Source organism: Lampris incognitus, chromosome 1, assembly GCF_029633865.1.
Source record: "Lampris incognitus isolate fLamInc1 chromosome 1, fLamInc1.hap2, whole genome shotgun sequence".
In the NCBI taxonomy this organism is placed as follows: domain Eukaryota; kingdom Metazoa; phylum Chordata; class Actinopteri; order Lampriformes; family Lampridae; genus Lampris; species Lampris incognitus.
The window spans coordinates 30851303-30877312 of record NC_079211.1 but is presented as its reverse complement, the minus strand read 5'-3'; the positions used below and the strand labels follow the sequence as shown (position 1 = coordinate 30877312).

General features: G+C 41.6%; 1 protein-coding gene across 5 annotated transcripts in view; it reads right to left on the bottom strand.

The window, feature by feature from the left end:
* Positions 1-20780, bottom strand: part of map7d3 (MAP7 domain containing 3) — a 46686-nt gene extending 25906 nt beyond the window's left edge. For 4 of the 5 annotated variants that reach the window (XM_056302065.1, XM_056302091.1, XM_056302104.1 and 1 more), the window contains exons 1-7: positions 20715-20780; positions 4513-4614; positions 4036-4116; positions 2362-2525; positions 1979-2090; positions 1102-1185; positions 196-303 (exon numbers count right to left, since the gene is read on the bottom strand). In XM_056302065.1, the coding sequence (XP_056158040.1) occupies positions 196-303; positions 1102-1185; positions 1979-2090; positions 2362-2525; positions 4036-4116; positions 4513-4614; positions 20715-20760 (697 nt within the window). In that variant the 5' untranslated portion in view covers positions 20761-20780. The remainder of the gene's footprint in view (positions 1-195; positions 304-1101; positions 1186-1978; positions 2091-2361; positions 2526-4035; positions 4117-4512; positions 4615-20714) is intronic. The other variant, XM_056302116.1, reaches the window with a different exon arrangement.
* Positions 20781-26010: the final 5230 nt, after the last annotated feature.

Genomic DNA, 26010 nt, shown 5'->3' with positions numbered 1-26010 from the left:
GCTGGCAGAGAAACTGGGTTTGTTCTGGGCCATCTACAATTCAAACAAGCTGCTGGATCGAAGTGCAAGTTTAAGTTTCATTCATTCAAGAAAGGCCTTGGCATCTGGCTGGTAGACAGACAGTCTTGGAATATACTACACAGGTTAGGAGACAGTACAGGGCAGAAGAAGGAAGAAAAGAGGGAGGAGACTTACTCTTATCGGGAGATTTGATGAGGGTAGCAGAGGAGGAGGATAGGCGCTTGTTGATGCTAGCCTCGGGTGGCTGTTTCAGGTTCACGGTTGATGTGGAGCGCTTGTCCACTAGGAGGGAGGGAGGAGAGACAGACAGGGTAGGAGGGGCTTACACAGTGATCTAGCCAATAGGAAAAGGCAGTTTGATGAACACAGAGGGAGGGGCAAGGTTTTGCAAGGCCCAAATATTCTGTATCTAATATTTTAAGATTTGGACTAAAAAAACTATATTGCTTAACTCCAAAGTCTAACCTGTGAATGATTTTTAAAGCTAAATCAAAGCTAGCATTTGTCGATCTAATGGGCTGTTAATGCAAACAGTAGTACAGCATATGATCCCAATTTTTTTCTCAAAAACATTTTCAGCACACTTTCCATTTTCCAAAGCAAGCATCCAGGTGCCAATCCAAAGCTATTCCGGTAGGCGTGCGTAAGTATTTTATAGGTGTAACAGGAAAAAAACAGCAAACATAACCCTGGATTCCGTGCCATGGACACAAGAGATTTACCAAAAAGACAACTACATTACATTAACATGAAAGGGAATACAGATATCATATTTGACCATCTGGGCTTTAAGCAGCTGATTCAGGGCTAAACCTCTGCATGACCAGTCCCCCAATGACCTGGAAGTACTTGAGAGCGAATGAATGATTGAGAAGCCGCAGGCAATCTTCCCGAGTACGCAGTACATCAAAAGTAAACCAAAAAGAGTCCTCAGACCATGACAGCTGTTAGTGAGATACTGACAGTTAGGGTGCAGGTGAGGGTTGGTGTGGGGAATAGAAATGACCATGCTAGCTACAGTGCTGGTCACAGTCCATGCTGTGCTGTTACAGGGGTGGGCCAATTATCAACAATCAAAACCTTGTTGCCTCCTCGGGGGCTTTTCTGGAGACGCTGGGGAAATTACTATAGCTACTGGTGATGAGGCGCTGGCGTCAGAGTCTCCTGTGGGGAAAAACAGCTTTCAGGAGGGAGCATTGAAACACAAGTAGAGAATAGTAACATTCTCTACACCTAATGTCAGATAGGGGGATCTATAACAGGGCTAAAACGTTTCCCTCTGTTGATAGTTGGTGACCAGATCAATTTCCACAGACATGCCAAATTGTTTCCAGTTACAAGAGAAATTTGCAAAGTATTTTTGTCAATACATTTTCTTTGTTTTATTAGCTATTATCACTCAAGCGGACATTTATTGAGTATTATCACATTAGGTATTACGATTCAATCCTGAAGACTGACACAAACAAATCTCCCTTTTTGACCCTGTTATTGCTGCTTAAGACAACAGCAAATCCACAAATATTCAAATAATGAATGTTTTTGAAGTTGCTTATTTTGACGGTTGCTGCTGAGGAGGAATTTGCCAAGAAAAAAACATGATATAGCTTAACAGTGAGATAAACAAAAACGTCACTCTTCAGGATTGCACCTCAAAGTTGGATTTGCAGAGGACTGTACAAGTGTTTTTCTACATTAAAAAAAAAACAAACTTCCAGATAGCGAGTATGAACATACCAACATCAACAGATCTTAATTTAAATGGTAGCAATCCAGAGATTTTACAGCTACAGCCACCAGATACATGGGTGAGCTTTCAGGGATCAATATGATTTACTTGCACATGGGCACTCAAGCTGAAGGATTTACTAAAGCCAACTGACGTAATGCTGTGTGCATTTGGAAGAGAGAGAGAGGAAACAAGAAGGTATTTTTTGGTGGAATGTGGACTCCTCACCTGTTCGACCATCTGAGTCTGTGGACAGTCCACCCCAGGACCACCTTTTCTGCCTCTGCTCCACTTTCTGGCTGCGTTCCATTGTGCGTCTCATTACTGCCTCATAGTGCTCCTTCAGCAGGGTGAAGGCAGAGAGTAGAAAAACAAGTCATCCTCAGTCTGCCATTTTTTCCCCCTGATACTGAACTTGATGGAACAAAATAACTGACATAAATCAATCATGTGCACCAGCTCTGAATCTGTACGTTTCTTGTGAAACATATTCCTACTGGCAGTCTACATGGAGGACATGGTCAAATATAAAAAAGAACAGGTGTTTGTCTCTCATCATTTTAAGTATTAGTATTCCAGAAATCATTTTAATTACGTTGAAGAGTAGCTACCTTCTCCTCTTCTTGTTTCTGCTTCCTTTTCTCCTCCACAGCTGAGCGTCTCTGCTCCTCCTTCCTGCGTTGCTCCTCCACCTTTTTCTGGCGCTCCTCCATCTGACGCTCAACCTGCAGCTTGGCCTTACGGTCCCGCTCCAAAATCTGAGACTCTCGCAAAGCTGATCGCGCATGTGTGCATTCATGGACAGTGTGTATAGAAAGACAGGTAATGAGGACACCTATTTACATCTTCTATCTGTGTCTAACATTACAACTACTGTTTTGATACAATTTCTGAGATTTTGGGCCAGATCTACAGACAGAAGCACACATAAGCGCAATTTTACCTACAATTAGCGCTAACAGAGGTGGCTTATTTAGTGCGGTATCGATTAAGAAAGACTGGCAGGATGATTAACACAGTGGCAGCCTTGTTAATCTAAATTTGACAGGCACTATATGAACACGTTTTGTGCACGTGTCCCTTCAATTGCTCCGCGTAAAATTGGGAACTCTTCTATATTATAATATTCCTGTTTGATTGCATTGAGAACACTACAGTGATCTGGGAACTGTAAATGATTTGGCACTCTTTAGGTAAGGACTTGGGACAACATGGCAAATAATGCTGACTGTGACAAACAGTTACAGATGGTACCATTCGCTGAAATGAACCAGAAGCAAATAAATTAAGTGTGGCAAAGAGTTTAGTTATTGCTGGAATTGCATTGAGTCCTTTTAGTTTGTGGCTCCAGATCTTCTTTTATTCACTCTAGCAAAGAGAATAATGTGACTTGGCAGGTAATAAGTTCGTACAATGTTTTCTTCTGACATTGTAAATAAATTCACAAATGCAGAAAAAGCTCTTTCCTATCTGACATGCTTTTTCTGTATCCTACGGTATCCTCTCCGAGTCACTCAACACAGCCATATCAATGGCAATGTGTTAAATAGTGTCAAGGTTGTAATTACAAACAGCCTTGATAAATCAGATTCAGGGTTATTTCCATAATATCCTTCCAATATTTTGCACTTTGAAAAGGGTGACTCCCAAAAATGCATATGCAATGAAGCTGAGGTGCAAAAATGTCTGGCCCACCAACTCCCTCCTCATTCCTGCAAAATGCCCATTGCGGTATTATAGCAAATATCAACAGCTGATTTTTAATACAAAAGAGGTCTGGTGCTGGTGGAAAACATCAGTTGATCATGCTCCTAAGTCTTACAGGTCACTTCCTCATGTAACTAACGACCAGACACAGTACATCTGATGTTTATACAATACAAATATGAAACAGACTGCAAATTAAAAGAACCCTGCTCTACCCAAGTATTTGAGAGATCCAATCAGTTTGAAATATGTCAACACTAATCAAAATCTTGGCTTCAGCTGATTACTTCTAGTATTAAGGTATTGGTGCGCATGTAAACAAGCATATGAAATATCTGTAGGCATATGAAATGCCTATAGATGAAAAAAATGCCTTTGTTGGTTTTATGTTGTGTTTTTCCCGTTTTCACAAGTAATAGCCTGTCTTCGGTTTTGTAGGCACATTTCACCACTAAATTTCCCATTATATAGTATACGCTCTAATCTAGTCATATAAAAATCATTCACATTATGTATGAAAAGATTAGAGCTGGCCTTGACTTAAATGTGTTCTATTGAGGCATTGGGATCCCTCTCACCTTGTTGTTTCTCTGCCTCCTCTCGCCTTTCCTTCGCTACTCGCAGTCGGTCGTCTATCCTAAGTGAGGCTCCGTCAATGACTGAAAACAAATAGAAATATACACATAAACAGGCCTACTGTTATTCACACAGGCATGCGACAACATACACACAAAGGACACGGTGGTGGATTACAATAGCATGCAGTTTCATAAAGACTTAAGTATCTGACAGGCAGATGCATGCATGCATGCATGTGACTGCCATTAATGAGCTTTGCAGGCTGTTACAATGATAAGATAATGACTGAGTGTTAACTAATGTAAGTCACAATGACAAGGTGGTATGGCTGATGCTTGAAGTTCTTGCGGTGCAAAAGGTCCACGGAGTACTAGTCGATGCAAAATAAGTTGAGCTTTGGAAGACAATATAATGGCTGTGGGGCAGTGCCTATGAGAACCACATTGTTTACATTTTTTATGTGTGGTGTCCATTACCTGGCCTAGACCCCTGAGGTTTAGCTGGTGCGTTGGTTGTAGGTCCTGGGCTGTTCCCTGCTAGGCTGCGCCGCTCCTCTGCTTGTGCCTGCGCGGCTGCAGCTGTAGGCAGATGTAAATGCATACACACCTTGATCACAGAGTCTCATCATATCATGTCTACCCAAGAATATGGAGTCTCATCATATCATGTCTACCCAAGACTATGGAGTCTCTTCATATCATGTCTACCAAACAATATCAATCACATCAATGAAGCAGGGCGTTTTTGGAATGACAAGCCAAGCAAAGCCTGTGGCTGCCGTTTTTTTCTGTGCTTTGTTTGTTCTCCATGGGAATGCAAGTTCTAAAAGAGATCCAGCGGATTTGAAGCTACAGAACAATCCAGCCATTCAGCCAACTAGCATTAACCCCCACCCTGCTCACACCCAGCCCTGTAGCCAGCCATACACTGCTCTACAAGACACACTGGCAGAGATGGGCTGCTGCCTCCACTTAAGAGCATTTAGGAGAGATAACTCTATAATCAGTCCTCTGTGGCAGGGACAGTTGATGTGACAATCTAATATTGTCACTAGTTGAAGTGTATGATTTGCTCTCACGAGATTTGAACATCCCTGTTAGAAAAGCCTATGATCTTTGTGTATTTTCCATTCATCATTTTCAACAAATAGTATTCTTCCTTTCTACCAAATACTCTCACTTACATGCTGCCAGAAGTGTCATGCACGTACAGACAAAGCTAGATTGGATATCCATTTAACTAATGATTAACATTTTCCTTTTCCCCGCTGTTAAAAGACCTTACTAACAGAGGTGGTGTGACATCAATTGAGCCCATTTCCATGAACAAAGAAAAAAGCCTTGCATGGCTGACATGATGATGGAGGAAGAATTTGGAGGAGGAAATAACAGGTAATACAAAAAGTACGGCCCTATGATTGACATGATGTGGAAGCATGGAAGGAACCACAGAATGGAAACAAACAACAGATTTCAGATATAAGAAGGAAAGTGCATGGAATTAGGAGATTTGAGTGAGATTACAAAATTGGCAAACATATGAATTCGAAGTAATTTATTGTTACATCATCCATTGCTCTCCCTTGCAGAAACCCTGTCACCCTTCTGTGTCTTTGTGCATCCGAGTGTACGTGACACAGTGCGCCCATGTCAATAAATGAACATGGATTTGTTGTATGGGATAAGAAGAAAATGTTGAAGCAACTAGCCTCACAGAGGACAATATAAAACAAAAAACAGAAACCGCCATTTTACTTTATTATCATAGTTGACTGTACAAATTCTCTTAAAATGGGTAAAAAAAACAAAAACAAAATTAGAATAAAAACACGGGAACTGAAAATGGGAAACAATAAAACAAAACTTGGGGAAAAAATAAAATGGATTTCACAGGGCCCTAAAAACTCATTTTAAGTGAGTATCCAATTAGCTTAATTTTTTGAGTTTCAACCTGATTAAGTATATCAGAAGCTCTTGATAAAAGAAGAGGATGAATACTGTACTATAACATAATGCTCTAACACTGTACTACCTAGTAGGGATGCACTTTTCCATAACTCATCACCTATCCTCAGAAAAACTATGTGAACAACATTGCGATACAATTTGTGAAGTGATGAGACCTCTGAAAATGTTAAGTATTTTGTTCTTATTCCCCACACCATCTGGTGTGCTTCCTAGTATCCAACACACAAAAGAAACCCCATGTACAAATCTCCTCTCTATATTTGAGGACAGCTCATCGACAGAGAGATCATGCTGTATTTTGAGCTAAAACAGGGCAGCAGGTTGGTGTATTGAGCAGGGGCGCCGGAATGGGAGGGGGCCAGGGGGCCATTGCCCCCCCCCCCACACACACACACCCTATTTCCACATCATTTTTTTAAAGTCAGAAATCCCTGTATCCCCCCCCCCCCATGCCCCTATATTGCAACACCTACGGTAAAATGACGTTTCAATCATTCCTGTCCACTCTAAGAAATACGGTCAAATAAAGCATGCATACATAAATCAGGAAGAATATTCACATTTTAATCCAATCAAAGGGTACATTGCAACACAAATCAAACGCATAGTAGCCTACATAGCAACCAATAAAATGATGTGTTTGCGTTGTCTGTCTGTTTGCGCCATTAATTTAGCTAACGTCAGCTCTGCTAGCTACCAATATTGCGAACACATGCTTCTGCAAAAATGTTAAAAGAACCAGTGAATACGAAAGGAAAATACAGCCAAACAAAACTAGACTTTAACAGTAATGTTACACCGTCGCCGTCCACAACGCCATTGGCGCCTGGCCCCCCAAATCGAGAACCAGCGCAGCCAGATACCCGAATCAGCAGCTCCAGGACCGGTTGAAACCGCCAGCATAGAACCGAAACATTTATGATGTTTCGGTTCTATGCTGTAATTCTTTTGGTAATATTTTAATTCGTGTTAACATGTAAAATATTACGAAAAGAATTAAAATTTAATTCAATTATTTTTGTAATATTTTTACGTGTTAACAGGTAAAAAATGTTACGTGTTAACATGTAGAGTTTGGTCGTGTTAACACGTAATATTTTGACAAAAAGGAGACTGCTAGGTTGTTTGGCCAAAGGGAAAGATACTTCAATGCAGGATTGTATAAAAATAGAGTGGTTAATTCTGCTGAACACATGGAAATATTACCGTTGCTATTGCTTGCTTGCTACTACAGCGTTACTGTCTTGTAAACTGATAGTTTAGGCTAATTGAACAAGAAATGGTTGTATCTAATACCACATGCACTAGCTGGTTTATGTTTGAATTATACCCCCATCTTTTTACTTTGTTGCAATTAGGCAATCTCAGTGTAGTGTTCTGTGTTGAGCTTGAGCGCTTTAGTGATACATTGTATTCAGTTTTGAAATCTCACTCTTTCTGCTGCCTGCCCACAGGGTATAATTCAAACATAAACCAGCTAGTGCATGTGGGATTAGATAAAAACATTTCTTGTTCAATTAGCCTAAACTATGAGTTTACAAGACAGTAACACTGTAGTAGCAAGCAAGTAATAGCGAGGGTAACGTTGCCATGTGTTCAGCAGAATTAACCACTCTCTATTTTTATACCATTCTGCATTGAAGTATCTTTCCCTTTGGCCAAACAACCTAGCAGTCTCCTTTTTGTCAATAATGTCAAAATAATCGCTCTGATGGCCGAGAGGAATAAACCGCTGTTCTTGCAATCCGTTCATGTGGCTGGGAGGTTCGTATCCCAGACTCGCCGTAACCGGTCACGGCCAGAGCATCCACGGGGTAAGGCATTCATTAGGCCACCCTTACCCGAGGGACAGTGGGTGTAGATCGGTGTAGTGTTCGGGGACCCGTCGTTCTCCAGCGACCCCTCTGGCCCATCCAGGTGCCTGCAGCCAAGCAACCGAAAGCATTCTCCCTACGTCTACTTCGCGGCCTGAAGGTAATGCAATCCATACGAGGCTTCAGTGTGTAAAATAGCGAGAGCGGGCGACACGAGCTTGAAGGAAGCTGGTGTTACGACTATCTACTTCCTGTGGAAACGTGAGCCAGGGGAGTTATTCGACAAGTGTTCCAGCCATATTCCATTGGGTTAATCAGGTGGGATAGGGGAAAAACTAGAAATAAGTTTATAAAAAATAAATAAATAATAATGTCAAAATAATGTAAGTGTTAACACGCAACACGACCAAACTCTACGTGTTAACACGTAAAAATATTATGAAAAAAATTAAAATTTTAATTGTTTTCGCAATATTTTTACGTGTTAACACGAATTAAAATATTACGAAAATAATTACAGCATAGAACTGAAACATTTATAATGTTTCAGTTCTATGCTAGCGGTTTCAAGTCTCAGCAGTCCCGGTGCTGGAGCTGCTGCTTCGGGATTCTGGCTGCGCTGGCTCTCGAGTGGGGGGACCAGGCTCCATCAATGGAGTTGTGGACGGCGGGGGTGTGACATTACTGTTAAAGTTTAGTTTTGTTTGGCTGTATTTTACTTTCATAGTCACTGGTTCTTTTGACATTTTTGCAGAAGCATGTGTTCGCAATATTGATAGCTACCAGAGCTGACGTAAGCTAACGGCTCAAACAGACAAACAACGCAAACACACATAATTTTATTGGTTGCTATGTAGGCTACAATGCATTTGATTGTATTGTGTTGCATGTACCCTTTGATTGGATTAAAATGTGAATATTCTTCCTGATTTCTGTCTGCATGCTTTATTTGACCTAATGTCTTAAGAGTGAACAGGAATGATTGAAATGTCATTTTACTGTCAGTGTTGCAATATAGGGGCATGGGGGGGGGGAATACAGGGATTCCTGACTTAAAAAAAAATGTGGAAAGAAGGTAAAAGTTGGGGGGGGGGGCATTCCGGTGCCCCGGATACAATGTACCACTTAAGCGCTCAAGCTCAACACAGAACACTACATTGAGATTGTCTAACTCCAACAAAGTAAAAAGATGTGGCGGACACGTGTCTTCAATAACGTGCTTTATTGTATTAAAACCGCAAATACAGGCATACGGAGCTGTGCGCTCTTATAGCACTATAAAGTACACCCCATGCACATGCATATATATCACTGTTGCCCCCCCCCCACACACACACTTCTGAAATGATTCCAGCGCGCCTGGTATTGAGTATGGAAACTGTTCATCAAAGAGAACATCAGAGTTACTCCAACCCTCACAGCAGGTATCAACTTTGTTTTAGTATCCTTGAGCAAGGCATTGAGTCCTTAAGAATTCTACAGCCAGGATAGTGCAGATGACACTTGGCTCTAGGCTCGCTTCTAGAGTGTATATGTAAAAATTAAGACATACCGATCAATTGGCTGGTGATCTGAAGTGGCCGATTTTCAGCTTGATCAGCCATAACCGGTGACCAGCCAGTCAGTCTCAGACATATCCGATTCTGAGTCAGTCAAATGTAATTGCATGCGCCACATGACGGTTCACGTCACACACACAGTGGCACAAACAGTTAACATCACAGCCGGACACACGCTAAAACATTTAATTGAGAACTGTCATTTACTTTGGGAAAGCAAAAGATATTAGATAAATTGGGGTATACTGCAAATCATTTTCAGTTGGATTTTATTAGGGCTGTCCCAAATATCTTTTTTTGGGCTTCAAATACTCAGTAGCGAATATTCGAAGGTATATGAAGCTTCACTGGGGGGCAGGGGGAGGGGTGGGAGCAACTGTGCAATAACTAAATTAAATAAATTATAGCCATAGACTATAAAAACTAAATTGCTCATATGTTTGCAGTTATTGTCTTTATCACATCCTATCATTAGGTTGTTATTGTAATGAATTATGCTATTGAGAGACAAAGGCAGCATGGTGGCACAATGGCTAGCATGGTCGCCTCAAAGCAAGAAGGGCCTGGGTTCGAGCCCCGGAGTAGTCCAACCTTGGGGGTCATCTTCTGTATGGAATTTGCATGTTCTCTCCGTGTCTGCGTGGATTTTCTTCCGGGTGCTCTGGTTTTTTCCCACAGTCCAAAGACATGGTAAACTGGCCGTACTAAATTGTCCCTAGGTGTGAATGTGTGTGAGAGTTGGCCCTGTGATGGTCTGGCGGCCTGTCCAGGGTGTCTCCCCGCGTGCTGCGCAATGACTGCTGAGATAGGTTCCAGCAGCCCCGCGACTCTGAGAGCAGGATAAGCGGTTAGGATACTGGATGGATGAATGGATGGAGACAAAGGCAAAATTTGACTTCAAGGTGTTTCGTTTTTACTGAAATAAACTTGCTACAAACACATTCAAAGTGAAATCAGTTGCTCATGAAATGAAAAAGAAATAAGGCTTTTTTTAAAATCAGTGTAGACCTTTACGTGAAATCTTAATTTACAGCATTACTTCTGTCTCCTTAGGATTGTGAACATCATTATGATTATGAACAGAGCTAGTATAATGTGTTCAAGTGGACACCGTTTTTCACGTGCCATATTGCAAACTGTGTTTACCGTCTCATGGGGGGGGGACTGAATACTGATTTTACTATCGATTATCATGGCAATAATCGAATGCAGCCCTATATTTTATCTGAACAAAAAAAAAGCTCTGTCCAGTAACCTGGATAACTTTTTTAGTTTGAGATTTGTTTGAGTGAGTGAGAGAGGGTCCTGTAACCTGGTGCAGTTTTGGAAACAATGTCCATCTATCCATCCATTAGACACCCTGGACAGGCCGCCAGGCCATCTCAGGGCCGACACATGGTCCTTCCCATGTGCCAATTCCACATAATAAGGAAACAAAAACTTAGGCAGGCAAGGACAGCCGTCCTCAGACTGCTATATGTTATTTACATATGTACATCCAGCTCTTTTCCAGGCTGATCTCTCTATCTTACCAGCACGGGTTTGTGCTGTTGCTAGATCTGTTAGCATGTACCGTGTATCCAGTTGAACCGATTCAACCTTCTTTGATTTCCTTACCTTCATAAATTTTATAATTCCATTATAATTCTGTTATCCTATTTCAATTGTTTTGTTTTTGGAGACAATGTAAGTTACTTAATGGTCAATGTTTTATTGTGAATATATAATTGAAATTCACCTTGAAGAAAATTTACAAAAATGTTCGTGTATGCTGTCAATCATAATTCTCAACAAAAAAAAAATCGGAATCGGCAGGTCATACTTTTAAAAAAAAATTGGAAATCAACCAAGAAAATTGCAATTGGTGCATCTCTGGGAAAAGACAAATTTCCCTTTCAGAGTCTTGCAAAAAACAGCTTTACAGCCTCTTAGCACCGTCATTAATCCTAAAATCTTGAGGTTTACAACAACAAGACAGAAGAAACAATGTCTTCAGAACGGTAAAAAAATCAAGTCTTGCAAAAATAATGTAAACATAAAGTAACAATCACTTGGCCTGGCAATGCCCAGGGGCTGGACAGCAATTTTGGCTTAAATGGTCACAAAAATGCATTAGGGGCACAAATACAGCTACACCGCTCCAGCCAAGACTGAACAGTAACGCTGGACGAAGGAGAGATGGAATGAGAGAGGGAAGGAAGGAAGGAAGCGAACAGGATGTGATTAGGCACTATGAGTCCTGGTAACAGCCTTAACCCTTTTCCCTGTGTGTGTGTGTGTGTGTGTGTGTGTGTGTGTGTGTGTGTGTGTGTGTGTGTGTGCGTGTGTGTGTGTGTGTGTGTTGCATTACAGTAGTGCTGACTGCGAGGCAGTGAGACTGTCAGTCATGTGATGTTCACATTATTGATGAATACTTGGACTGTGGTCTGAAAGCAGTCTTTTCTTTTTAAGGGCTGCACAGTCATCCATGCATAACTGCATATTTTAATTCTAATTTCCACAATTAATAACTAATATTTGGCAGAGTATCTAAAATGTCCCTTGTTGACCAAAAAAGCCAAGATCTTAATACAACATACAAAAAAAAGCAATTAAACATTTCTAACCCAAACTATTGAGAATAGTGAATTTGACAAAAGTTCTAGCACAAAATAAGGAAATATCCGTATTTGTGCATCCCTTTTTCCTTCACCCTCAAACATAAATGAAACAAACAAAGATATTTCATCAGATCCCAATTTGGTTAATACACACAGATTAAAACTCATACAACATCAATCATTCACAGCTGTTCATCACTTTCCCGAAAACTGAACTAGGTGGAATACAGCAGAACTAATCCACCTATAAAAGCTCCTGCCCTGTCCACAATCATGTCACAAGACTAACAAAACTCATTAACATATACTGTAAGGAAAGGGTAGCAGTGCCACCTCCTTTTCATTGAGCAAAGAGATGTCACTAGATAGGATGACCTTAAATCCACTGCGCTATCCAGCAGCGATGAAAACAGGCTCTCCTTACATGAGGTGACCATGACAAATGAGCTGAAGGCTTTGTTCACTCAGTTGAACATCAATTACACGTTTGTTTGTTCTGAGATGCTGGCGGTGGGGAAAAAATACTGTCGTACCAGCGGTTGACCAAATAGGATAAATCAATGAAAGACAATTCAATCAGAAAAAAAGAAATTGGTCTCCACATGAGTCTGCATCTTTTTAGGGATACAGCTTAAAAGAGAATCACACAACTCAAGCTATTTGAATTTGTAATCACGAAACAACCAAAATTCAGATAGTTCTCTAGGGTCTGAGCTATCAAGCCAGATATTGTAAGGGTGAGGGAACACAGAGCTTATAAAGTGAGCGTTCCCAAAAGCACTGACATCAGTATTCTGCATAGGTGCAATAATGCCATTAGGTCACAGCAGACAGTTGTGGATCAAAGTCTACAGTTAATCCCTAGAGGAAATATAGTAGGTCACTTTATTTTGCTCTCACACCCCACTCAGCAGTAGAAGGCCCTACCAATGAGCAGGTAAAACTCGCAAAAGAAAAAGAAAACAGCCGGTCAAACTAGGATATGTGGTCTTACCATTTTATTAAAGTTACAATCCAACGGGCGTCCAGGTAGCGTGGCGGTCTATTCTGTTGCCTACCAACATGGGGATTGCCAGATCGAAAACCAGTGGCATCCCTACAGACACAATTGGCCGTGTTTGTGGGTGGGAAGCCGGATGTGGGTATGTGTCCTTGTCACTGCACTAGCGCCTCCTCTGGTCAGTTGGGGCGCCTGTCCGGGGGGAAGGGGAAACTGGGGGGAACAGCGTGATCCTCCCACGCACTACCTCCCCCTGGTGAAACTCCTAACTGTCAGGTGGAAAGAAGCGGCTGATGACTCCACATGTATTGGAGGAGACATGCGGTAGTCTGCAGCCCTCCCTGGATCGACAGAGGTGGTGGAGCAGTGACTGGGACAACTCGGAAGAGTGGGGTAATTGGGCAGATACAATTGGTGAGAAAATCAACAAAAAAAAAGCTACAATCCTAACAATTGTTTTTGCTTAAGCCTCCACAGACTGTGCAATTCTCTGAAATGTTTATTGCATGACACTGTACAACAGGAAAAAAGTAAAATCTTAATACAGCCCAACTGTTAGCTATGTATGAGATGAAGTGAGACTACTGTAATTTTTTTGTATTTGGTTGAACAAGACTACAACCTATGTCAGCTAGGGTTGGGCAATGTATCAAAATCTTCCAACTGGCTAACATCAGCCCAACAATCAGTAATTGCCGATATACACCCACTTCATGCACCAGTGTTCTGACAATTTACGCTACCTTGCCAATGCTACTGTAGTGCGAATAGACAGCAGTCTAACCTTAACCTCTCCTAACTATGCGCAGAACCGCTAGCACATCACGATAGGTAGCACATATCAACAGAGCACCGGCCATGTTCAGCAAATGTAATCACCGAAGAGCTCGTTGCAAAAAAAAAAAAAAGACTACAAAATCCCCCATTTGAGATTATTTTGGTTTTAAACTGGACATAACTGGCAAGCCGAAGGATCTAAATTAATTAATTTGCCGTCTTTACAAACAAGTTGTGTCTGCAAAAGATTCTAACACTATCAATTTGCACAAGCATTAAATGTGAAAATCTAATGTCACTGAAACATTACAGCCCATAGGCTACTCTTCTTCAATTAAACAAGATAAATCGCCTTGAGATCTTTGCCAAGCAATAAGCTGTAAAGACAGCCTGAATGACACGATTCGGGGAAAGAAAAAAAAATAGTCCAATGGCATCAGAGAAGGATGCCTCAGCTTGCAGCCTCCAACTGAACAAAAACAGCCGGGGATAACAAAACTATGCAATCAGATGATCAGGGTGCACAACTGAACATACAGTTTTTGGTCTATTTCCCAAATATGATTTATGAATTGACGTTGCTTTTCAGCACCAATCGATCAGACAGCAACCTAGAAAGACAGCTTGACATTTAGTCATTGCACTGTTCTGTGAAAGACTTATGGAAAGCAACAAGAACATGCATATGGCCCAACTCCAACTGCCAGTTCCTATTCGCAAACGCTATGAATTGCGCTTTACAGGTTAATTATTTACAGAGTTGAACTCTTGAGGACGTGGACCATTAGCCAAATAAAAGAACAAAAATCCCGTGCAAAAACAAAGAGACTTGCGTCCCCCCCCCCAAAAAAAATTCACTGGTTGGACTCAGCCAATCGCTGATATATTCATCCACTCGCCCAAGCCTAACATCAGCCACAGAGAGCTGATAGTGCCCTATGAACCCACACCCCCCCAAAAAGAGACATTCTAAATCGGTTTAAGGAAAAAAACATGTAGTTGAATTTATGATGGCAAATATTTGTCTCAACATTCTGTCCAAAGCTGGAATGCTAGGATATCACCGATTTGTACTATATTCCTACTGGTTAACTCACCAAAAGGGAGTCATAGCCATAGTTTTTATTGTCGTATCCCCAGCCACATTACACGATCACAACCTACATTTTCTGACACTGCTAGAAATTAAGAGCCTACAACTTTGGAGATCGACACTTGTCAGCAGTTCTTAACCTTGTCACACTGAATGACCCAAGACAGCTGACCATTGTTCGTGATGAATGAACATGATGAATTTTGTCTGCAACTTGAAAAATGCCTCAGGGATGGTCCTAAGATTGGCCAAAACTGTACAGTGAGTGGGGGCCTTTACTGACAACTATGGTGACACATGGTTAATGCAGCGGTGTTCGAGGAATCAAAATCCCAAAGATCCATTTGAAAAATCCAGTTCTCATACATAAAATCCCCTGGTTGCAGTTCCGTTACTTGAATTTTATCTATTTCAAGGAAATCTTTAACTGTTCACCATGCCCCACACTGTTTCATTTTCTTCAGATGCACATTTAAGTGCAAACAGTGTTTCTTTAATCTGCTAACATTTTGTAAAACATCCATGTTTAAAAGACCACTCAAATGAGTTTAGCATGATCTCAGAAGTGTTAACATATAACATAAAAATCACATAACATAAAAATATGGTTTCAGGGGCAACAAATATTGGACCCTCAGAGTTGAAGCTGCTACAAAACTTTTTTGTCATACATATGCTTGTCCTTCACTCAACAGAAAAGAGGAGAGAAACATGAAGAGCGCCTATTCTGTGTTAGGGATCCTATCTACAGTAAGTAAACACTAAGTAATTTTACTGGTTGGGGAATACATATAAAACCACACTCAAATTAAAATCTCTTAAGCTCTCTGTGATACGGCCGATTGTTGCTAGATGATGCAATGAGTAGCTGGAGACAGATAACAAGCGTCTCTCACCCTTGCTCACATCAACAGACTAAAATGAATTCTGAAGTGAGTTGATTCACAGGTGAATGGCTTCACTGAGTGGTGAAGCTTTGATTTTTTATAGTAAATGAATGTGAGGTTTCATAGTGGTCTTGCTTCAACAACTAAATGTTTGATTCAATTTTACAATTGAATTGAATTAAAATAGTGTTCATCTGGGGCGTCCGGGTAGCGTAGCGGTCTATTCCATTGCCCACCAACATGGGGATCGCATCCCAGTGTTACTTCCGGCTTGGTCGGGCGACTCTACAGACACAATTGTCCGTGTCTGCGGGTGGGAAGCCGGATGTGGGTGTGTGTCCTGGTCGCTGCACTAGCACCTCCTCTGGTCGGTCGGGGTGCCTGTTCAGTGGGGAGGGGGAACTGGGGGGGAACAGTGTGATCCTCCCACGCGCTACGTTCCCCTGGTGAAACTCCTCACTGTCAGGTGAAAACATCGGCTGGCAACTCCACATGTATCGGAGGAGACGTGGTAGTCTGCAGCCCACCCCCGGATCGGCAGAGGGGGTGGAGTAGTGAGCGGGACAGCTTGGAAGAGTAGGGTAATTGGCCGGATACAATTTGGGAGAAAAAGAGGGGGAAAAAAAATAGTGTCTGTCTAATCATATCTTTGCCAATAGGCAAAATAAGAAAATACTAGTAAGAATGATTTAGAAAACTGGCTTATAAACTCCTAAACTTCTAATTTCCTAAACCGAATTTAAAAAAAAAATCTCAAAAGAGGCAAAAGCAATGTTTAAATACCGAAACCCTTGTCATATTTGACTATAAAACACTAACTGAGGCATTTAAACTGTAATGGGGACAAGTTATTGGGAGCAGACAGAAAAGCAAAGGGGCTGAGGAAAAGGCTGAGTAGGTAAAAGCAGTGCTGCCAAGTTAAAAACCTGCACTCTCTCCAGCAGCCAGACTAATCTCCGGCACACTCTCGGCTTCAGCCCCTTCCTTTAGCCAGCAATGAGCTGGCATTTCAGGCCTTTCATATACTCAGCACACAACACTCCGTTTTCAGTCTTGACGAAGAAATTGTTTTACCAACTTTCAGGTTAGCTTTTGGTAGAAACAAACCACACACAAGGAACTACTGGATAGAGTCACTCGGTAAACCAACTGACATGTAGCAATCAAGAAGGAATTTAAAACAAGTGCAAAACCAAGCAGTCAGACAGCAGCTCCTGTCAGGGAGACAGGGAATAAAATTAGCAACAATCACTGCATACTTTCCTTTCTGACACGCACAATTTATGTGGTGATTGCAGTGCTTTATCAGCAAAGATGAGATTTCCTGTTTTTGTAAGAGACATCATGAGAGCCAGGTGTCCTTGTGGACACTGTGGAAGGAACCAATCAGGCGAGCATACCTGCCTCTCATCCCTCCATCACTATGGACACCTGCATTGATAAGCATATATTTGCATTGCTGGTTAGAAACAGCTCAGGGCTGAAGCCTTATAGGAGAGATGTTAGACTCAAGCAGTAAACGAGGACCAAATCATCAGGGGGGGGACCCTAGCAACTGATTACTGAATAATCTATGCTTGATCATGTAAGACTTAATACTTGATAGCAGCATATGCTGGAACAAGTTTGCTTTTGTTTTCTTATATATATTGACTGGTAGGATTCAGCCCTCTGGGCTGCTTGGTTTTAATGGTTGCAGTAAAGACCAGTCTCTCATCAGGGACTCTCACTGACCCCCGCTCTGCAGACCAGACTGGGAGGTCATAAACAGGAAACAGGCCAGCCAGCATTAGATCACAACTGCTGAAACCCTGACATTACCAGTGATGTGCTCTTCAGGGTTCGCAATAGTAGCATTCCATCAAAAGTATTTGTACGAAAAACACCAATACATCTGACATAATATGCAGGCTTGTATTGGACATAACACAGTTGAAAAAAAATCTGCAATTTTAGACAGCGCTACACACAAAATACTACATATACACCTCAGCTACATAAACAAAATGTTACATATACAGTTCTCAGCTGAGAACTGATGAAGTCACTTAAATGAGTGATGAAATGTTTTCCCACTAAAATGTGTCTAGATGAACTGATTCAACTTTTCTGGGACTACATATGCAGCTCACAACTCACCTATTTAAGTCAATTACAACACACACATAAATATATTACAGTGGGCAGACAATATTCTAGTCGGTCAGTGCATGGCTTTTGCCCCTCCTATGTACAACCTGCTGCTGTTTTTTCCAACTGTGGAAAAATGGTGAATGCCGTGAGTAAAGTTTCAAAAGACAATAAAGCTCAGGGAACACAGCTGATACATAAACACACACAAACCACACAAAATCTATTGTATATTTTGTGTGCCCATAGGAACACATTCATTCAAAGCATTGGCCATTTCCAGAACCACTAGGATCATGACAACAGGGCCCAGATGTATCATCTTAAACACCACTCTCTACCTTGTTTATGTGCTTATGTTTATGTGTATACATCAATGTTTGTTATGTAGCTATATTGTGATAAGCAAGTCTCTTGTGGAAGGATTTTGTAAAACAATAATAACACTAGCAGAGTACGATTGATAAAGCATCTTGGACTGGGCAGTGACTAGATAATTTGTAGTAAATGTACATCCTTTCTATGATGTACTAGGTTAACAAGTCAAAAAAGATGTTATCAAAAAAACATGAGACTGTGTTTATTGACGTGTTGGTGTATGCACGCATGCGTGTGTGTGGTGGTGTTGGGGAGGACTTACTGGAATCCTTTAGCTTCTTGAATACTAACCACACAAATACCACTTTCTCATGGGAACAAAGTTACCTTTAGGGTTACAACAAAGAGTAGTGAATTTGTCTCAGAGGAGTTTGACCTTCTTAAATTGACAATTCCAAGAAATTATACCAAGAAATTAAGGCTGGTCTATTTCCTCCTTTGGTTAACTGCAACCAGTCCAGAAATATTTGTCATGCTTTTGATTCAGCTGAGCCAGGGATAAGGATAGCCTTGGAGTGTGATTCCCAAGCATCTGACCTTCCTTCATAACAACAGGATACATCAACTCCTAGCTCAACCTGACAGGAGAAGGGAGCAGGCTGTGCCATATATCAACAAATAAGCTTTATTGTGGGCTAATGACAACTGTAACAGAAAAAGAACTGGATACATCAACTCCTAGGTGACATTCTTGTGGAGACAACCATGCACAAGAGCAGTTTAGGGTTGGCGCAGGCTAGATTCCTGACATAATATATTAATTCTCCATCTTCCACACTGAGTGAAGAAAGCTGGCGATTGTGCATGTAGTGATTTTGAATGTTTAACCATTTATCACCCTATCTTCTGTAACTCAAAAGAAAGCCAGTATTACAATATTAACCAGTTCTTCTAATTGGATGGATGCTTTCACAAGGCCACGAAGAGGCCACAAAAAGGTAGCTGAAATTTCTAGAGTCAAAATACTGAACATGACAGATTAGGAAAACAAGATGAAGAGGAGGCCTACTGATGATCTGGTGTTAGTCAACCACAAAAAAGTAGGCGCGCGCGCACACACACACACACACACACACATACACACACACACACACACACACAGTGTGCGAGAAAACTTACTCACAGCCTACAAAACTATGAATGTGTCAGCCCAACTGCAGCTTGAGTCAAAACAAACTGGGCATTCAGGACCCTACGATAGACACACAGTAAACATCTTGTGCCTTTTACCTGAAAATGGAGCCAGGCTAGGGGAATGGATCAGGAGTGTTCAAAGTTGTGTTGATACAGCTAATCCAAATAATGTCATTTATGAAGAAAAAAAAAGAGTTAAACACTTTTGTTTCAAATAGAAAATGTGTTTGAGGAACAGGGCTACCAGCCAAAACAGAAGACTCCTATCACAACCTAAATTCTTATCAGCGCATCTGAGAGAGGGCAACACATTGTGCAGCCTTATCTTCCTATCAGAGCCCTGTATGCTCATGGTTCAGTGTCTGGGACTATCTGAAATTCAGGTCAGACATTGTTACTTGGCTTGCCTGACGGGAGAGGGGCAATGCCATATGTCAACAAATAAGCTTTATTGTGGGCTAATAACAACTGTAACAGAAAAGAACAATGAGTATCCTGTGTGGCATCGAGCTGAATGAGTACTAGCGTTGACTTTCAATAACAAACCATGGTACTGCTGATCCATTGGAAGCTTGCTGTGGCTGAATGGAACTGGATGGCTGCTATTGTATGCACCGAAATTAATGACTGCAAAGCAGGTTTGAAAGGGATACGAACAAAGGATCAATAAGCTTCCTTGACCAGTGGTAAAGAAAACAGCGTAAAAATAAGCTGTGATCACATCATCTGTTGAGACAGGTCACTGGAAAATGATAAAGTGCTAGTCATAAACAACCGCTGACACACACAAAAACTCCGCGTTGATTTCATTTGTCCAACCTCCCAAGCTAACCTTGCGTTGTTACGCCACTTGTTAAAATAGTTGCTCTTGCTGGTTAGCTAACGTTAGCGAGTCATTAGCCAGAAGGCAGGTTCAATGGGCTAATGACTCGGTTATGACCTGGCGCCAGACAAGTCTCCATACGTCAACATACAAACACACCGTTACAACTTTAGCGTAGCGTTAGCTGACACGCAAACCCCCAGGTCCTAAAGCAGCTACTTACACTTGTTTATACATTAACTGAAGAGAAAGTCGACATATCTAGCGTCATTAAACACAAGTTTGGTGAATTCAGAGAACCAACGTTAACCGCGGTAGAGGGAGGCGGCGGGCTTCCATCCCGTCCATTGTCGGCAAATCACCGGCCAGCTAAGCTAACTCTCTCCCGCATTTAAAACACGTTCAAATAAACACGTTTGGCGGCGATAACCACTGACAAACACCACCGAGTCGTTAACCACATCGCCGGGAGCATTCGATACACAGATAACTACAGCTTGCCAGTGCGTTTCTTACCAATCTGGGCTCGCAAGCCTTTGAGAGACGTCGCACCCTGCGCCATTTCTGTGAAGTTTTCCTTCTTCTCGCTTTTTTCTAGATCTGGAGGCGCGCAACTCGTAGCCGCCGGTAGGACGTGGACGACCAGCGTCCATCACATAGGAACCAGCCGCAGTGACAGTCGACAGTGTCATCTAGCGGTGTACGTAGGTAGTGTAGCAAACGGAAATTGTTACTTCCTCGGCAAAACTCGGCCCGATGTATTTTGACGCACCGTCGATAACGTCGAACCCTTCTTTTTCTCTTGGAGTTGAAGTTAAATAAACTTAACAGGGCTTGTTGCTGGTAAAAACGAAACGGGGATTTCAAAGCAATCAGATCAAGTCTTGTCTTTTTTTTATTGGAGTGGCCCTAAAAATCATGGCCCCTAGATCGTGAACAATTCAGTTCCAGAATTTTGCAACAGCTGAAAATAGAGTGGTTGGCCAATGTACGTCATCCCCTATCGTTAGGCCATTGATTCGAATGAGGAAAAACTCCACAGAAAAACAAAACAACAAACCTTACCATAAAAAACAAACTTATTAGGAGAAGCCCCAGAGATTGTAAAGGTGGGTTCCCACTCCCAGTTCAATGACGGAGACAAGCAATAGGTGTCAAGTAGACAATTAGTAATGGATTTACAGTGATCAAGCAATAAGGCACTTAAGGATAAAGAAACATGAATGACTGAGATCCAAAGAAGAAAGGGTTTACATAGAGGAAGGTATAGGAGTTTTCAACAGAGACAAAGTTGAACTTGTGAATATGCAGATTTTTTTCAAACTAAAAGACTTCAGGCAGCCTTGACTCCTTAAACAATCCTCCATCCTAATCTCAAAGCAAGTTTGTTGCAATTTGTTGTCGACCAAGAATAATGCAAGGGAAAAAATTCGACAGCTTACCTTACTGAAAGGACCAAAGAATATGAGGATCTAGATACATCAAGGGATCAAGTATTAGTTGATGAACTCCTCCCAATAAAGAAAGAACACATTTTCCCAGGGCTCTATGTTTTGTCTCTAGTCATGAACACTACATCCTCTGTCCTGGCCTGCCTCACATGCTTTAGCCAGAGGGCCATCTCATCCATTTTACATGGAAAAACAGGAAAGAATACCGCACGTAGGGTTCAATTGCACTGGCCTGAATAATACATAACAGCATTATATGTAACACTTAATGCACAAACAACGTTGGTCTTAATTAAAAGACTGAAATTTAAGATATAAGATATCATGAAGAACACACTTCAAAAATGTATGACAGTCTGTCTGACATTCACAACAAACCTTAATGTTATAGATGATGGAACATGGATCAGCAGGCTGCTCATGTGACAACATAAAGCAAATAGTCTCCATGGGACATATAATGACAGGTAATCAGGTGAAAAAAGTTAACTTTATGGGTAAATATCATAGGCTTCATAACAGGCATTATCTTTATCCCCCTTGTGTGAAACCCAACATTGCACTCTGTCAGTTTCACCGAAGGAAAAAAAAGCAGCACTTATGCAAACTGTTTCAGCAGAAAGTATTAGGGCCAATGTGCGACCCTGGATACTAAACATGTACGGTATAATCCTACGAGGCAGATCAGAAGAAGCTGAGAATGCTTGGAGTCAAAGCAAAAGATCTCCGGTCTCTAATAGTTTACTTGCTCACCACAGCTCGGTGTATCCTCACAATGACTTCAGGGCTCAGCAGAAGTGCTGCAGCTTGGGCCAGTTGGGGCAGGAGTAGATAGGTGGAGGTGCGTAGGTACTGGAATAGATCCTGGAAGTCATGGAGATGGGTGAGAATTTGGAGTGGGACACCTAAAGAACAACCCAGTCTCTTCAGCACATTGGGTTGGTTGGCAGGACAAATAAGCAGAGACACGTCCTGCACTGTGTCATAATCGAGCATCTCAACACCCTGACCTGGACCAATGCAACACAAGAGAAGAGTTAGACAGATGAGTGATCATTTACACATGTTTATTGGGTATGGTCAAACTCAAGGAATCCTCTAACTAAAATGAAACATTATTATGGGTGTACATTGTAGTGATGTGGAGTGGGGTGCATGACCTGGTAGGGAACTATTACTATGACCAGAGAGGGAAAGTGGCCATTTGATAACTTTAAGGACACGCCTGCACAGGCACACACACAGGCTCAGCCATAGCTGGTTTAGGTACTATTAATGACATAGCTTATAATTTAATTCAATTTGATTTAATTTTATCCAATTTAATTTTATTTCATTGTGTTCATTTTATCAAACACCATGTACAAATACATTTAACTCAAAGAGAAGAGATGCTTTGTGCTAGGTTTAGCTATTAGCGAATTTCCATCTGCAGGCCCTCCTGGGCAGGCAGATTTAAGAAATAGCATAAAATACAAGATGCACCATAAAATCACAATGAATAGACAATAAAATCACAAATTTATTAAAAAAAAAAAATTACAATACAGACCCCAGCCCCTCCCTCTCCCCATTTGCAACTTTACAACAGATTGACAAGAAATTATAATTACAACAAACTTAGAATAAAACACCCACCTTCTCCCTCTCCCTACCCACAGCAACACACATGGACATGCACATGCACACACATGCGCGCGTGCGCGCGCACACACACACACACACACACACACACACACACATGCAAGTCAAGTCAAGTCAAGTCAATTTTACTTTTATAGCCCAATATCACAAATGACAAATTTGTCTCAGTGGGCTTTACAGCAACACAACATACCATCCTTAAACCCTCTCATCTGATAAGGAACAGTTCCCTAAAAAAAAAAAAAAAAAAAAACTTTAACAGGGAGAAAAAAATAGGAAGAAACCTCAGGGAGAGCAACAGAGGAGGGATCTCTCTCCCAAGACGGACAACATGCAATGGATGTTGTATTTACACAATTTACACAATACAATATTGAAAGAGGATAAACAGAATTATGATGGACTTATAAAATGTATGAAGAATATGATGCGCAGGATGCCAAGCAGTGTCCAGACGCCACCGGAACAGCCCAGGACCCAAGCCATGCGACCAGCATCACCATGTTAAAAAACATGGTGATGTTGTTTGGTTGATTCTATAGTTGCATGCACAATGCAATGCACAATGCAACCATAGAATTAAGGAATTAAAATGCTTATATTTTAGTAGATTTAAATGAGTGCAAACATGTCTTTTACAAAAAAAATCATATTTCAGAGAGAAAAATTGAAAGTCTGAACATTTTCAGATCATTTGGGTGCTTATCCCGTTCATTTATAGCTGTAAATGAGAGGGCAGACTGTGCATAGGTAGTTCATCAGAAACACATTAGCTTGTTGTCTCAACTGACCTTCAGGGTGAAAGCTCACTCTGGTGTATGGCACAGGGAATGTAACATCTTATTGATAAATGACAAGAGGAAAACATACCTTGAGTATCCTCTCATATTTGTCTTAGTTTTTGCTCCACCTCAAATTCACATAGAAGAGAGGACAGGGTCAAGTTATTATCATTAAACCATATATTCGTAAAGAGGATATTGTCAATTGGCATAAAGAATAAGTATATACAGACGGGTGACAACTTAAAGGACAAACCATTATAGAATGTCTTAATGAGGTGTTGTGCCACCATGCGCCTCCAGAACAGCTTCAATGCTCCTTGCCATAGATTCTACAAGTCTCTGAACTCTATTGGAGGGATGAGCACCATTCTCCTAAAAGATATTCCCTCATTTGGTGTTTTGATGGTGGTGGTAGAGAGCGCTGTCTAACAAGTCAGTCCAATCTCCCATAGGTGTTCAACTGGGTTGAGATCTGGTGACTGTGAAGGCCATAACATATGATTGAGGATGAAAATTATGTAATGAAAAAGAAATGAAAAGGAAATTATGTAATTTTCATCCTCATCAAACCCTTCAGTGACCCTTCGTGGCCTGTGGATGGGGGCATTGTCATCCTGGAAGAGACCACTCCCATCAGGATAGAAATGTCTCATCATAGAATAAAGGTGATCACTCAGAATAACTTTTCAGCAATTTGCAGCAACCCTTTCCTCGAAGGGGACAAATGGACCCAAACCATGCCAGGAAAATGCCCCCCATAGCATAACAGAGCCCCCGGACCACCTCACTGTAGGAGTCAAGCATTCAGGTTTTTCCTTTAATTTGTCACCCATCTGTGTACTATATATATGCCCATATAACTTTATACATGCCCTGATACTGTATACTGTACTCATATAGAAGGAGCCTGAGTTTTGTGAGTACATACATTTATAGCATGAGATTCCATATGGGGAATTTAACATCTAATCTACACTTGCCAGTGTTAATGTTATTGCTGTGTTACCAATACAAAATACAAGACATACACTGGACCACTATACCTCCTCTGCAGCCTGGTATCACGCCAAAGTGTGTAATATACACGCTGGTCCAGCGTGTCAGTGTCACGATTTGCCTCGCTCAGGCGTGAAAAGTACACGCGTGTATGAAGGTGCAGTGCCAGCAGGGGGCGATGATTAACTCAATGCTAGCAACTCCCCACGGAGGAAAAGAATCATACAGCATTTTCCAAAATCCCTCGCCTAACCTTAACCATAACCTAACCCTAACCCAACCCTAACCATAACCCTAACCTTAACCTTAACCCTAACCCTAACCTGCCTTCACGTCTTAATCATCGCCCCCTGCTGGCACTGCACCTTCATACACGCGTGTACTTTTCACGCCTGAGCGAGGCAACCCATGACACTGACACGCTGGAGCAGCGGGTGTATTACACGCTTTGGCGTGATACCGGGTTGTCCTCTGACGAGTAGCAGCTGCTTCCTTCATCTTTCTGTGGGATATCCTGTGCGCTCTGACTTGTAGGCTTGATATTGGTCGTGACAGTAATGACAATCGAAGGCTGCACCTCACTCTAGTGGTTCAGTGAACTAAGGCATCTGTGAAGTAGGTAACAAATTGAGTAGATGTTTTGTGATTGATATCTCAGCCACATCATCAAAAGCATTGCTCATATTAACTAGTCGTGTGTTCTGTAGAAGTCTGATTTTCTTCAAAGTGAAAGCCAAATTTGATGCAGAGAAATGAATCTAGCGCCGTAGCATGCTAAGCCGCATCACATAGCACTATCTGCAATGCACCTGAGTTGACCTTCTGTGAGGGGGCTTCTAGTGAGCCTGCTGTCTTGGTGGGGCAGGAAGGTCGGGGCTGTTGAGGGCAGCGGGAGAACAGACCCTCAGATCCAGGCCAGTTACTCAGGCCGCTGTT